This window comes from Euleptes europaea, chromosome 18 (genome assembly GCF_029931775.1).
Source record: "Euleptes europaea isolate rEulEur1 chromosome 18, rEulEur1.hap1, whole genome shotgun sequence".
Lineage (NCBI taxonomy): Eukaryota > Metazoa > Chordata > Lepidosauria > Squamata > Sphaerodactylidae > Euleptes > Euleptes europaea.
Genome location: NC_079329.1, coordinates 11061854 through 11076368, shown reverse-complemented (window position 1 = coordinate 11076368; position 14515 = coordinate 11061854). Strand labels below are relative to the sequence as shown.

General features: G+C 48.8%; 1 protein-coding gene and 1 non-coding gene across 2 annotated transcripts; both read right to left on the bottom strand.

Annotated features, from left to right (window-relative positions):
* Positions 1–632: 632 nt before the first annotated feature.
* Positions 633–12829, bottom strand: ISOC2 (isochorismatase domain containing 2). Its single transcript, XM_056863758.1, has 6 exons — positions 12822–12829; positions 6790–6946; positions 5714–5926; positions 4792–4862; positions 4564–4681; positions 633–713 (listed from the first exon to the last, which is right to left on the bottom strand). The coding sequence occupies exons 2-6, from the start codon at positions 6919–6921 to the stop codon at positions 633–635; spliced, it is 615 nt and encodes a 204-aa protein (XP_056719736.1). The 5' UTR covers positions 6922–6946; positions 12822–12829.
* On the bottom strand, positions 2416–2487 carry TRNAG-GCC (transfer RNA glycine (anticodon GCC)). The gene has a single exon. It is a non-coding gene; the product is annotated as a tRNA-Gly (tRNA).
* Positions 12830–14515: the final 1686 nt, after the last annotated feature.

Below are 14515 nucleotides of genomic sequence, written 5' to 3'. Positions count from 1 at the left end.
GTTCTTCTATCCTATCCGTAACCAAATGTGTGAAACAACATCAACAAAAAGATTCTGCACCCCAAGCAACCCACCGTAGCGCAATCATAGCGAACACGTAAATAAATTAGTGCCCACCCGGTCGACCAAAATCGTTTATTCTGATTGTGAAGTTTGGGTGTTCTCTGGCTGAAGAACCTGGGACCGCCTTCCAAACCCCATTCCTCTACATACAGCTTCATTACTGAGAAAATGTACAGATCTGTCAGAAGACACCAGTAATCTTCTCGATGACATCATCCCTTCCTTATAGAAAACCTCCTTCTTCTCACACAAGACGATGTCAGAGTAAGGCCTAGAGGCACTTTGAAACCGCGCGGTGCGGACAAGAACACGCCAAAAAATACATTCCTGAAGGTATAACAGAGGAATCCATTGCCTTGAAAACCCACTGACAGGACCCACACATCCGGAAATAAAGGGCAGGGCTTCCAGGCTGGCTTTGACCCCAGCATCTCCCTGTTAGAAAAAAATTAAGTAACATGCGTAGCTCCAGATCTTGATTCCGTTCCTTCCTACCCAAAAGGAGGCATAGGCTGGAGGAACCAAAGAATGAGGAAGCTTAGAGGGCCATCTTCCTTGGAGCAGCTGACCTAGCTGATAAGGGGGCTCGATGCTGTCAGGAAGGGAAGGAGGCCGCTGTCTGGGGCAGGGTCCATAATCAGCTTCTGGATCTGAAAAAGAGAGAGACGCCACAAGTTACCATGTCAGGTTGGGCCTGGGTTCAAATCCTCACTTTGCTATGAAGTTCACCAGGTGAGCTCAGGCCAACCGCTCTCTCCTCGCACGGCCTACCTCACAGGGTTGTTGTGAGGATAAGGGGGCAAGGGGGATCCTGAATTGGCCACAGCGGCTGCACCACTGGAGAGGTTTAATATCTTTGTTGCACCAGTGGAGAGGTTTAATATCTTCATCCTCAGGGGAAAGAATGCCTAAGTGGTGTGATGGTTAAGAGAAGCGATTTGGATCCGTGGAGTCTGATCTGAAGAACCGGGCTTGATTCCCCACTCCTCCACGTGAGTGGCGGACGCTAATCTGATGAAATGGATTTGTTTCCCTGCTCCTACACATGAAGCCAGCTGGGAGACCTTCGGCTAGTCACAGCTCTCTCAGCCTCACCTACCTCACAGGGTGTCTGTTGTGGGGAGGGGAAGGGAAGGTGATTGTAAACCGGTTTGATTCTTCCTTAAGTGGTAGAGAAAGCTGGCATACAAAAACCAACCCTTCTTCTTCTTCTGTGGTTACAATTCCATTTACTCCTGTTCACCTCTCTTAACCTTAGCCTCAAACTCTGTCTCCTCCCCCCCCCCCACCGCTTTGGCTCAGGGACCTGTAGTCAACTCTAATGGTTTCCATGGATTAAGCAATCCACTTAATCTGAATAGGGTCGTACATAAAGAAAACAGTACATCTGAAGGAGGGAAAAACATGTTTTCTTTGTTTTCAGATGATATCCACATATGCCACCGCAGCCATGACTTCAGATGTGTGGATAGGGTTGCCAACCTCCAGGTGGTGGCTGGAGATCTCCTGCTATTATAACTGATCTCCAGACGACAGAGATCAGTTCCCCTGGAGAAAATGGGCACTTTGGCCATTGGACAATGGCATTGAAGTCATTCCCCTCCCCAAACCCTGCCCTCCTCAGGCTCCACCCCCAAATTCTCCACTTATTTCCCAACCTGGAGCTGGCAACGCTACGTGTGGAGATAAGGAAGAATGCCTCTTCTAAGAAAGCATCTGCTGCCCATGAGTTTGCAACTGCTTACTTTAAAAATAAACAACAGTTTTTAAAAAAAAAATACAGATGCTTCTAGATTAAACACACGTTTAAACATTATTTGCTCAACTAATTATAAAATCATTAGACTTCTCCATGTGTGCTAAAGGGAAGGTGGAACGTGTTTGATCTTGCCAGCATCATTTTCCCAAACCACCTCCAGCTTCCGAATCATTCCTTGAACACGTTAACAAATCCACCCGAGGTAGGGTTGCCAACCTCCAGGTGGTGGCGGGAGATCTCCTGCTACTACAATGGATCTCCAGTTGATAGAGATCGGTTCACCTGGAGAAAATGGCCACTTTGGCAATTGGACTCTATGGCATTGAAGTCCCTCCCCTCCCCAAACCCTGCCCTATTCAGGCTCTGACCCCAAAACATCCTGCTGGTGGCAAAGAGGAACCTGGCAACCCTAACCAGTGGACCCCAGGAGGATCATTGCAAGGTCTGTCACACACATGAACACATGAAGCTGCCTTATACTGAACCAGACCCTTGGTCCATCAAAGTCAGCATTGTCTACTCAGACTGGCAGCAGCTCTCCAGGGTCTCAGGCAGAGGTCTTTCACATCACCTACCTGCCTCGTCCCTTTAACTGGAGGTGCCGGGGATTGAACCTGGGACCTTCTGCATGGCAAGCAGATGCTCTACCACTGAGCCACAGCCCCTCCCCGAGTCAGAGCAGACAGGCCTCCAAGTTGTTGTCTGCAATCTTTACCTTCTGTGTACAAAAGCCAGGATGTTTCTGCCAAATCCCATTAATTACTACTCTGAGCCCTTCTCAGGTCACTGCAAATTTGTGAGAGAACTCTGCCCTTCTCCAGAAATAACTGCCCGGTTTCATTATTTGATTGCTGCATCTAACAGTAAAGAGGCTGCCCCCCCCCACCCCATGCCAATCACAAAGGGGGGGGGGAGAAAACCTGCCTACCAGATACGGTCGGCCTTTTTACACACCTGAGGGATTCCCTAATACGGATGCCAGCCTCCAGGTGGGACCTGGGGATCCCCTGGAATTACAGCTCATCTCCAGACTACAGAGATCAGTTTCCCTGGAGAAAAATGGCTGCTTTGGAGGGTGGACTCTGTGGCATTTTACCCCACTGAGGTCCCTGTCTTCCCCAGGCTCCATTTCCAAATCTCCAGAAGTTTCCCGACCTGAATCTGGCAACCCTACCACTCCCAATCCCCTGCCAGTGGCCGGGGGAGGGGGGAACCTGGCAACTGTATTCCCTAGATACGCAGAAAAAAATAATATCACTTTATAAATTAGAGAAGAAGAAAAAGAAGAGTTGGTTTTTATATGCCAACTTTCTCTATCACTTAAGGGAGAATCAAACCGGCTTACAATCGCCTTCCCTTCCCCTGGGGCTGAGAGAGCTCAAAGAGAGCTGTGACTGGCCCAGGGTCACCCAGCTGGCTTCGTGTGTAGGGAAAACAAATCCAAGCAAACGCTGGCCAGAAACGAGCATGGGATATGGCCAGTTGAGAGTCATTTATTGGGGAGAGGAGAGGGGGAAGTCGCCCCGCTCAGGCCCTGAGATCTTACGGAACCCTGGAGGAGGGGAACGATTTCCAAACCCTTTACCTCTCCCCTGTAATCCCTCACGGGCTCCCGGCATGTTGCTTTATCAAATACAATATCTAATAGTGAGTGGGCGGTGTGTGCCAATCACAGAAGACAAAAACAGGCCCTGCTCTGACAAGGCAGGTCTTCCTGCATACTCTTTGGTGCACAGAAGAGCATGACTGTACCCCCCTACTCCACCCTGGGCCAGGTAACAATTCAGCATGGAATACCGATGAAGGCTGGGCAGTAGATAAGGATGGGGGGTGGGGGAAGACATATCCTTACGACCGAGGATGAGGCAAGATGGAGGTTTCTGCATACAGAGAGGGACTCCCCCCCATGTACATAAATATTACTTTGTCGGTCAGAAAGATTCCCCCTCCCCTGCCCCTAAAAAAAGCCAGCATGATAAGAAGTGAGTATGCTCACTGTCCTCTGTGAGGCAAAAAATGTTGACGGGTTAGTTAAATGAATGAAGATGGAGGTGGGTGGGAAGAGAGGGATGAGGTTAACTGGTTTGCTCAAGAGGAGGAGGAGGAGGAGGAGAAGAGTTGGTTTTTATATGCTGACTTTCTCTACCACTTAAGGAAGAATCAAACCGGCTTACAATCACCTTCCCTTCCCCTCCCAACAGATACCCTGTGAGGTAGGTGGGGCTGAGAGAGCTCTAAGAGAGCTGCGACTAGCCCAAGATCACCTAGCTGGCTTCATATGTAGGAGTGGGGAAACCAACCCGGTTCGCCAGATTGACCTCCACCGCTCATGTGGAGGAGTGGGGAATCAAACCTGGTTCTTCAAATTAAAGTCCACCGCTGTTAACCACTATACCACGCTGGCTCTCCATTGTATCCTGTACGTTTGAGATCTGGGTGGGGTTTCCCCAATGTTCTCCACCCCAATTTCTAAGAGGCCTCCAATTTGTAAACTTGCTGGGATTAAGCTAAAATGAAAGTCCAGATCCTTCAATTTTACGCAGAGGGCTCTTTTCCTTATCCTCAACCCCCCCTGAATTCAAAAGCAAACCAGATGCTCCTTTGACACAGAGGAAAGTTACCCTTGGGGGGGGGGGGAAGCTTGCAGAGGTCCATAATTATGAGCCAGACATTACTCCAAGTTGCACGGCAAATAAAGGGGGGAGGGAAACCCAGGTACGCCAGGAAGACCGGAGAGTTACCTCTCGGAAACGGGGGTGTGCAGCATCTCCAACTAGCTGCAGGATAAGACCTTCGCTGGTCGTAAGGAAAGCACCACTCTGACGTAATCTAGACAGGGCCACAATCCTGTCCACCTGGCTGTGGTAAGGAGGCAAAGGGAAGAAACACAACATTGAAGGAGGAACGAAGGAAGCAAGTCAACATTCCCATAGCCCCAGATGGCGAACCTTTCCTGCCCTGCCAGTCACCTGCGGGAAGAGCAGGCATCCACCACAACGTGAACGTCCAGTCCTCGTTCCATCACGTCCAGTGCCGTTCTCTGTGTGCAAAAAGAGGAAGAAGAATAAGAATAAGAATTGGTTTTTATATGCCGACTTTCTCTACCACTTAAGGGAGACTCAAACCACTGTACGATCGCCTTCCCCTCCCCAAAACAGACACCCTGTGAGGTAGGTGGGGCTGAGAGAGCGGTGACTAGCCCAAGGTCACCCAGCTGGCTTCAAGTGCAGGAGTGGGGAAACAAATCCAGTTCACCAGATTAGCCTCCGCCGCTCATGTGCAGGAGTGGGGAATCAAACCCGGTTCTCCAGATCAGACTCCACCACTCCAAACTATCGCTCTTAACCACTACACCACGCTGGCATCCCCAAACCTTAATAACTAAGGGAGGGTGCGATTACCTTGGTTTCCCTCCTCCCTTCTGGTCTGAGGGTGGGAGGGGGGAAATCAAAGCGCCTTGTTTTCTAGGTTTTCAAGAATGTGGAAGTATTTGTCAAGCGCAGTGTGACAATTACGGACTTATCCTGGCTGGGAAGGGAGAAATGAGGACACTGAATAAAGGTCCAGAGTTGCATGGCCTCTCTGCCTTTGGCTCGCTGGGCAAAGCCATGGGCCCATCTTCCCTTGTCCCCCACCAGCCCAAATCATAGGGTTGCCAACCTCCAGGTACTAGCTGGAGATCTCCTGCTATTACAACTGATCTCCAGCCGATAGAGATCAGTTCCCCTGGAGAAAATGGCCGGTTTGGCAATTGGACTCTACGGCATTGAAGTCCCTCCCCTCCCCAAACCCCGCCCTCCTCAGGCTCCGCCCCAAAAACCTCCCGCCGGTGGCGAAGAGGGACCTGGCAACCCTACCAAATCACCGAGCGGCAGGCCTCCCAGCCCATACCATAATGCAGGCCTGGGTCTCAATGCCACACAGCAGTACGGACTTGAGGTTGGGGACGGCGGCCATCTCTTTCTCCACCTCTGGGATGACCATGCTGAAACACGTCTTGGGGTATTTCCGAAGTTCTTCGGCACCCAGCTCGGGCACCGTGGGACCCAGGCCTTTGGGGTATTGTTCGGTCACCACGGTCGGGATCTCAAGAGTTTTGGCAACCTGTAGGAGAGCCGGCCTCGTCTGAGATAGGGTTGCCAACCTCCAGGTACTAGCTGGAGATCTCCTGCTATTACAACTGCTCTCCAGCCGATAGAGATCGGTTCAGCTGGAGAAAATAACCGCTTTGGCCATTGGACTCTATGGCATTGAAGTCCCTCCCTTCCCCAAACCCCGCCCTCCTCAGGCTCCGCCCCAAAAACCTCCCGCCGGTTGCAAAGAGGGACCTGGCAACCCTAGTCTGAGAGGAAGCAGGACTCCTGGCTTTCAGAGAGTGGGAAGGGGTCTTCTTATGGGGGGGGGAACAGAAATGTTTTTGTTTCAGAAATTGATATTATACTGCCCCCAGGTGCCCAGCTGTAGCATTGCAAGTGGGCTGCTCAAATTTCCGGTTCTTTTTTTTTATATATAAATTTTTATTATTTTTTTATAATAATTAAAAAAAGAGAAAAATTAAAATATGCTTAAATCAAAACAAAAAGAAAACATACAAAATATGAAAAATACAAAAGAGAGCACTTATAAAGTCATCATAATTACAATTGTACAGTATATTGCAAAATACAGTGCTCCATTACCCACCCACCCCCAAACAGTGTTCCCACCACCTCTGAACATCCGAAGAAGTGCTTTGACAATGTTCAAAATTACTATTATTATTTCCGTGTATTAAAAAAAAAACATTAATCTATAATTCATTAACTATACTTTCCGGTTCTTGGGGAGACAGATACACAGAGACAGAATACCCCCCCATTTCGATTTGATCAGCTAATAATGCCTGCTAATGCAGCAATAGCCTCCAGTATCATGTATCTGCCCTCTGCCCCATTCCCTAAAGCACAGCGACCCCAGGCATCTTATACCTTCAACATTCGAGCGGCCACAGATACAATCTGAGGGAAGTAGCTGATGTTCGGCCGGAATTTCTCCTGCATGTCGCACAAGAACAGGATGCTTGTTTTGGGGAATACTTTTCCAAGCCGGCAGGCAGACATTTTTGCGACAAAGCTACCACAGACTCTGAAAAGAAAAAAGGACGTCCTTCAGAGCGGATTCCCTCTGAAACTGCTCTCCCTGGAGGGCAAATTGCAAACAGTTTGTGTCGAAGCAACCTAAAAAATATATATTTTCATTTCCCAGGAGGGAAAAGGCTCATGGATCCAATCAATTTCCTAATAATACTTTCCATATCCTCTTAACAAGAATGCAGGTGAGCTGTATAAGTTATAAACAAATAAAGGTAAAGATCCCCTGTGCAAGCACCGGGTCATTCCTGACCCATGGGGTGACATCCCGACGTTTCCTAGGCAGACTTTGTTCACGGGGTGGTTTGCCAGTGCCTTCCCCAGTCATCTTCCCTTTACCCCCAGCAAGCTGGGTACTCATTTCACCGACCTCGGAAGGATGGAAGGCTGAGTCCACCTTGAGCCGGGTACCAGTTATCGTCCGTTCCTCCTCACGTATCACATGCATCTTCCCAGCCCAATCTCAGCCTGCCAATAAACACACTAAATTTGGTAGCGACGAATCCATCAAGTGTGGTTGCTGATGTGTCTGTTTCTTTCTCCAGCGACACCTAAATGTCTGGAATTTATCAGAAGCAAGAGGTTCTACTCAGGAAACCAAAATGCTCTACCCACTAACTGAGGTGAAAGAGGAGAACGTCCTTGTTTGTTTATTCCAGAGGGGTAGCCCTGTTCCGTTGACTGCAGAACAATCAAACCGGATTCCAGGAGGACCGCAAAGGCTCACCTTTTTTTCCCTGCATGAGCTCTCATGAGTCACAGTTCACTCGCAGGCTGGTTTGTTTGTGCAAGGTAAATATTCATAATCTGAGATCAGTTCAAATTGCAGAGGTCAGGTAGTTCATGAGCAGAGAAAAAAAGGAAGACACGAGATCGGCCAGGCAGGCGCAGCGGCCGATCCTCCAGGATAGCATCTCCTAGAGCAGGGGTGTCAAACATACGGCCCATGGGATGGATCTGGCCCCTTGAGAGCTCTTATCCGGCCCGAGAGCCAGCCATGGCATCCTCCCCCCACCCCTGCTCCAGGCTGGCAAGGCATGGCCCAGCCCGGCCAAGTGACGTTTGTGTTAGATCCAGCCCCCGTAACAAATGAGTTCGACAAGCCTGTCCTACAGCCACGGGATGGACCCAAGGGCCTGGGGGGTCTTGCCAGTCCCTAGGTCTCAACAGCAAACCCATAACAACAGAATGTATAAATTGGGGAGAGGCCACGGCTCAGTGGTAGAGCCTCTGCTTGGCATGCACAAGGTCCCAGGTTCAATCCCCGGCATCTCCAGTTAAAGGGATTAGGCAGGTAGGTGATGTGAAAGACCCCTGCCTGAGACCCTGGAGAGCCACTGCCAGTCTGTGTAGACAATACTGACTTTGATGGACCTTGATGGTCTGTTTCAGTATAAGGCAGCTTCATGTGTCCATGTGTTTTATGCCAATAAAGGTCCAATTTGATTTGTGTCCATCTGTTCAACCCATTGTGCCACACTAACAACACTTAATGTCAAAAGAGCCTTTCCCCAATGGTTCTTTCTGTTGAAAAGCAGTCTTTAATCCAATGTTGAATAGAGGTCCATTGATCAAGAGGTTATACGTGTAGGTGTTAACATGCCACTCATGTTCCATTGTGCATTGCCTTACGCTTAACCTACACTGAATGTAATTTGCCACTCTGTAGTTGCTACACAGAGCCCTGTGGCACAGAGTAGTAAGCTGCAGTGCTACAGTCCAAGCTCTGCTCACGACCTGAGTTCGATCCCAACGGAAGTTGGTTTCAGGTAGCCAGCTCAAGGTTGACTCAGCCTTCCATCCTTCCGAGGTCGGTAAAATGAGTACCCAGCTTGCTGGGGGTAAAGGGAAGATGACTGGGGAAGGCACTGGCAAACCACCCCGTAAACGTAGTCTGCCTAGTAAATGTCGTGATGTGACATCACCCCATGGCTCAGTAATGACTTGTTGCTTGTACTACCTTTACCTTTAGTTGCTGCAAAGCATTTCCTTTGATCTCCCTCTCAGTTTATCTTCACAAAAACCTGGCGACGTAGTAGTTTAAACCAAGGATAAGCTGATCTTTCATAAACCAGCCAAGTCCAAAGTCCAGACACTACAACCTATGTGCAGCTGGGGGCCAGAAGAAAGGGAAGTGGTGCCCTCTGCTGGTGGAATTAGTAACCTATTTTAGACCCAGTTTTTGAACTGGCGCTGCCTGGGTCATGCTGTGGATGACTTTCACCGGGGAGTTTTCTTCACAGCAACGATTCCCTGTAGTTTTCCCTTTGCCACCGGGGCTGCCAGCTCCATGCAGTGGCAAGAGGGCTTCCAGATGGTGGGTTTCTCTGCATTTTCCCTATCCCATTCCTCTGCATCCACCATTCCCCCCCCCATACCACTGGGGGCCTAAAAAAAAAATCAGGCAATAGTTAGATTGCTACAGTTTGTAACACTGAAACAATTTGTCTATTAGGTTCTCTTAATTCCCAGATTCCATTAAGAAGAAGAGTTGTTTTTTATACCCTGCTTTTTCTCTACCTCTAAGGAGTTTCAAAGCAGCTCACAGTCACCTTCCCTTCCTCTCCCCACAACAGACACCTTGTGAGGTAGGTGGGACGAAGAGAATTCGGAGAGAACTGTGACTAGCCCAAGGTCACCCAGCAGGCTTAATGTGGAGGAGTGGGGAAACAAAGTTGGTTCTCCAGACTAGTCTGCCGCTCTTAACCACCACACTATTAAAAACATAGTAAGTCTCTAGCCCTTTTTGTTGTGGAGATATAAGGGGAAAGGTATATCTCAGAAACAAAAAAGCCTAGAGGTTTACTTTAAAAAAATTAAGCTGAGAATCCAGAGGGCCTAACAGAGAGACTATTACAGCATAATGACAATCTAACTATTGTAGATTTGTTTAAAAGCCCCCAGTGGCCCTCGAGAGGATATGGTAGCTGCAGGAGAACGCGGCAGAGAGAATGGCACCAAAGCGGGCAGCACCTTTTGAAGTGCAGGAGACCTCCTACACAGAATGCAAATATGCTTTGGCTGCATCCCTCCAGGAAACATTAGATCAGAGGTAGCTTAAGAAAGGACAGGGAAACCTCTGAAAGACAATGGATGAGCAAGGATGCTTTGTGGAAGCACTGAAATATTCTGCTGCACTTGGAAGCCCAAACTGGAGCGGAAAGCGCTCCATGGAAGTGATCTGGGAGAGAGAAAGGGAAAGCGCAGCCCTTTTGAGTCAAATAAATATTTATATTCTGCTTTCCCGGAAACAGTAACCACTTAAAGTAGCCTCCATACACACTCATACTAAAAAAAAAAAAAACCAGCTGTTAAAACAATTGTGCCCATGAATACACAGAATAAACAAAAAACGCTACTACCAGGGCCAATGAAACAGCAGCCTTTTGGCCTTCCTAGAGTTATCTGGGTGTGTGAAATAGGATGCCAGACTAGATAGACCTTTGTTCTGGTCCAGCAGGGCTCATCTTATGCCAAGGCCTTGCCAGCATGCTTGTGCCATTCTTGGGGCACCGCGTAGTTCTCTAGGGGGCAATAACTTTAAAATGGTTTACATATTGACTTCATCTTGCCAGGGTTGCTCACTGGATTCGCCTCAACCTCTGACCGATTCCAATCTGTAAACCAGATCAAAGGCTATTGGGAAGCCTAGAGATACAGACTTGCTTGCCAGGGCGGGTGGGTGCCGAGTAGCCGATTGAAGGTGGAGCAGGGTGGAGAAGTAAGAAGGGGTGGGGGGAAAAACCGAATGATTAGAACTTCTCATAGAGTAGAAAGAAAACCGTAAAAGAAGAGCGAGAAAGTAATTCCCTGTGATCTTTGGGGGATTTGGGGTTTATCTTTGTGCTTCTTACTTCTAAACAGTGGGGAAAAATCACCCTCACTTTCTATCCCCACAAAAGGGAGGGAGGAGCAGGTAAACCACCTTGAACGCTTTGGAGGAAGATCACCATGGGTAGAGTCTGTCAATAGCAATAGAGCAAGAGTCCAGTAGCCAGGGTGGTGTAGTGGTTAACAGCGGGGATTTGGAGCGGTGGGCTCTGATCTGGAGAACCTGGTTTGATTCCCCTCTTCTCCACATGAGCGGCGGAGGCTAATCTGGTGAACCAGGTTGGTTTCCCCACTCCCACACATGAAGCCAGCTGCGTGACCTTGGGCTAGTCGCAGTTCTCTCTGAACATTCTCAGCCCCACCTACCTCACAGGGTGTCTGTTGTGGGGAGAGGAAGGGAAGGTGATTGTAAGCCGGTTTGATTCTTCCGTAAGTGGTGGAGAAAGTCAGCATGTAAAAACCAACTCTTCTTCTTCTTCTTCAAGATTAACAAAATTTCTGGCAGGGTATGAGCTTTTGTGAGCCACAGCTCACTTCTTCAGATACAGCTAGAATATTATTCCATCTAGAGGGAAAGCTCATGCCCTGCCAGAAATTTTGTTAGTCTTTAACGTGCTAATGGACTCTTGTTCTTCTCTATTGCTTTGGAGGAAGGAAGGGTTAACATGCGTGAGAAACAAGACGACCCTTTACTTCTCTGGGAGAGAGCAAAGGGGTTGCAATCCGACTTGCAAACTAGAAGAGGAGGCAAGCGAATCTGCCCTCTCCTCCTGCCGCCACCTGTGGGGCAAGTTCCCATTCTCTTCTCCCCACTGCAAAATCAACAGGAGCCAACGAGGCGTACAAGGAAAAAGACTATGTATGTTGTGTGACTAGTTGACCCCAGAAAGGGATCACATGAACACATGAAGCTGCCTTATAGTGAACCAGACCCTTGGCCAACCAAAGTCAGTATTGTCTACTCAGACCAGCAGCGGCTCTCCAGGGTCTCAGGCAGAGGTCTTTCGCATCACCTACCTGCCTAGTTCCTTTAACTGGAGATGCCGGGGATTGAACCTGGGACCTTCTGCATGCCAAGCAGAGGCTCTACCAATGAGCCACAGCCCCTCCTCATGGAACATGAAGGGCAAAGTATTGAAAACTTGCACGAATTTGCTACATTTGGGCTGATCCTAACAATTATTATTATGCGTGTTGTGCGCTTGGGCAATACATAATTCCCCCCTTCTCCTCCTCCTCTGTCTCATCTCTAACCAGAAGCGATGCAGATATCCTGTCCCCTATCCGAGATCCTGGACCGTGACCTGGCACCTAACCTCTAGGCCATAAACATATGAAGCTGCCTTCTACTGAATTGGACCCTCGTTCCATCAAAGTCTGTATTGTCTACTCAGACCGCCGGCGGCTCTCCAGGGTCTCAGGCAGAGGTCTTTCACATCACCTATTTGCCCAGTCCCTTTAACTGGAGATGCCGGCGATTGAACCTGGGACCTTCTGCATGCCAAGATGCTCTGCCACTGAGCCACGGGATAATTTAGACAGTGGGCCCTTTCACACATGTCGAATAATGCACTTTCAATCCACTTTCAGTGGGCCCTTTCACACATGCCGAATAATGCACTTTCAATCCACTTTCAATGCACTTTAATGATCGGTTCTTGTAGGTTATCCGGGCTGTGTGACCGTGGTCTTGGTATTTTCTTTCCTGACGTTTCGCCAGCAGCTGCGGCAGGCATCTTCAGAGGAGTAACACTGAAAGACAGTTTAATGATCGTTTGCAAGTGAATTTTGCCCTTTCACACAATAAAATCCAGCTTCAAAGTGCATTGAAAGTGGGTTGAAAGTGCATTATTCGGCATGTGTGAAAGGGCCCACAGAGCTGTGCGTGCGCAATGCATAGCGCCCGATCCTATGCACGTTTACGTGGGAGAATCAACCGGGAGTCCAGTAGCGCTTTAAACATGAACAAAACGACGCACAAATAAACGCAGGATCACGAACTACAAAAGGTGCAGGACTGCAGAGGACAGCTAGCGTACCTGACCGTTCACACAAACACACTGACTCCAGTTTCGTTCACGTGACTGCAAAGGACGCAGCTCTCCGGGTTCCCAGCTTGTTCCTCCCACCGCTTTCCGCAGGAACTCGCCTCCCGTCCCCAGCCGCCTCCGTTGGATCCGCCAGCCAATCGAGAGCTATAGCCCCGCCTACAGAACCTCAGCCACCCAATCAGATGACAGAAAAACGAAGGGTGGACGCCCTCGTGGAACCCTGCCCTCTCGCTCGGCCAATGGCTGCCCTCCTTGTCGCGTTCGACGTTCCAAAGTGCTGGGGCAGAAATGAACACGTGGAGCTGCCTGATACTGAATCAGACCATCAAGGTCCATCAAAGTCAGTATTGTCTACTCAGACCGGAGGCGGCTCTCCAGGGTCTCAGGCAGGGGTCTTTCCATCACATGGACGCATGAAGCTGCCTACTACTGAATTTGACCCTCGGTCCATCAAAGTCAGTACTGTCTACTTCTAATCCCTTATTCATATTTTGTGTTAACTTTTATATTAGGTATTGATTTCATTATGTTGGATATGATAAGAACAGGTAAATTAAAATAATATTGGGATTAGTCCTGTCAGCAAAAGATTATACAATTTAATTTTAGACGGAAGAGGGAGAGGGGGAAGTCATTTGATTGTTAAATTAGAATAATGTTTGTTTGTTTTATTGTTATTACTATATTGTTTTTTATGGATACATTAAATGAAGAAAAATAAAATATATATATATTTTTAAAAAGTCAGTATTGTCTACTCAGACTGGCAGCAGCTCTCCAGGGTCTTAGGCAGGGGGGGTCTTTCACATCACCTACTTGCCTAGTCCCTTTAACTGGAGATGCCGATTGAACCTGGGACCTTCTACAAGCCAATCAGATGCTCGACTACTCAGCCACACACCCCTAAAAATCTGTTGAGGGGGCACCCGTCATTGAACCATTGACCTCTTGATCTGTTGTCAAATGCTCTACCACTGAGCTATACCCCCTTCTGCTAAGACACGCTTAAAGGGGCTCTTGTTTGTCTTTTGAAGCGATGGAGGGGTTGGTGTGGTGGGTGGTCTCTTTCTTCCAAAAAATGATGCCGTCCATGTTATCCTTTCCCCAGCCACCATGCCTGTGACCTAGCTGTCGGTTACTCAGAAGGTTGTTTTGCACGTGGTCAAATGCTCACTTGATTCAACACATGTTGGGCTTGACCCGTGACCCTCCCAACTAGGGTTGCCAGCCTCCAGGTAGTAGCTGGAGATCTCCTGCTATTACAACTGATCTCCAGCCAATAGAGATCAGTTCACCTGGAGAACATGGCCGCTTTTGCAATTGGACTCTGTGGCATTGAAGTCCCTCCCCAAACCCCACCCTTCTCAGGCACCACCACAAAAACCTCCCACCAGTGGTGAAGAGGGACCCGGCAACCCTACCTACAAAGAACAATACTTTCATCCGACAACTTATTGGTGGTCCCCAGCCCTAAAAGTGTGTGACTCTCTGGCATGGTGGAACTACCTCCTGAGCAGCATCTTCCTAAGCAACACGCCAGCCCTGCGAGACCTTAAGGAGTTCTGCAGGGCTTGTAAAACTGAGTTGTTCTACCAGGCCTACAATTGGAAGACAGCCATGACGTCCTCCATGATTTTTCAGCCCTGGCCCTGACCTGGTGGAACAGTGTCCCTGGCAACATC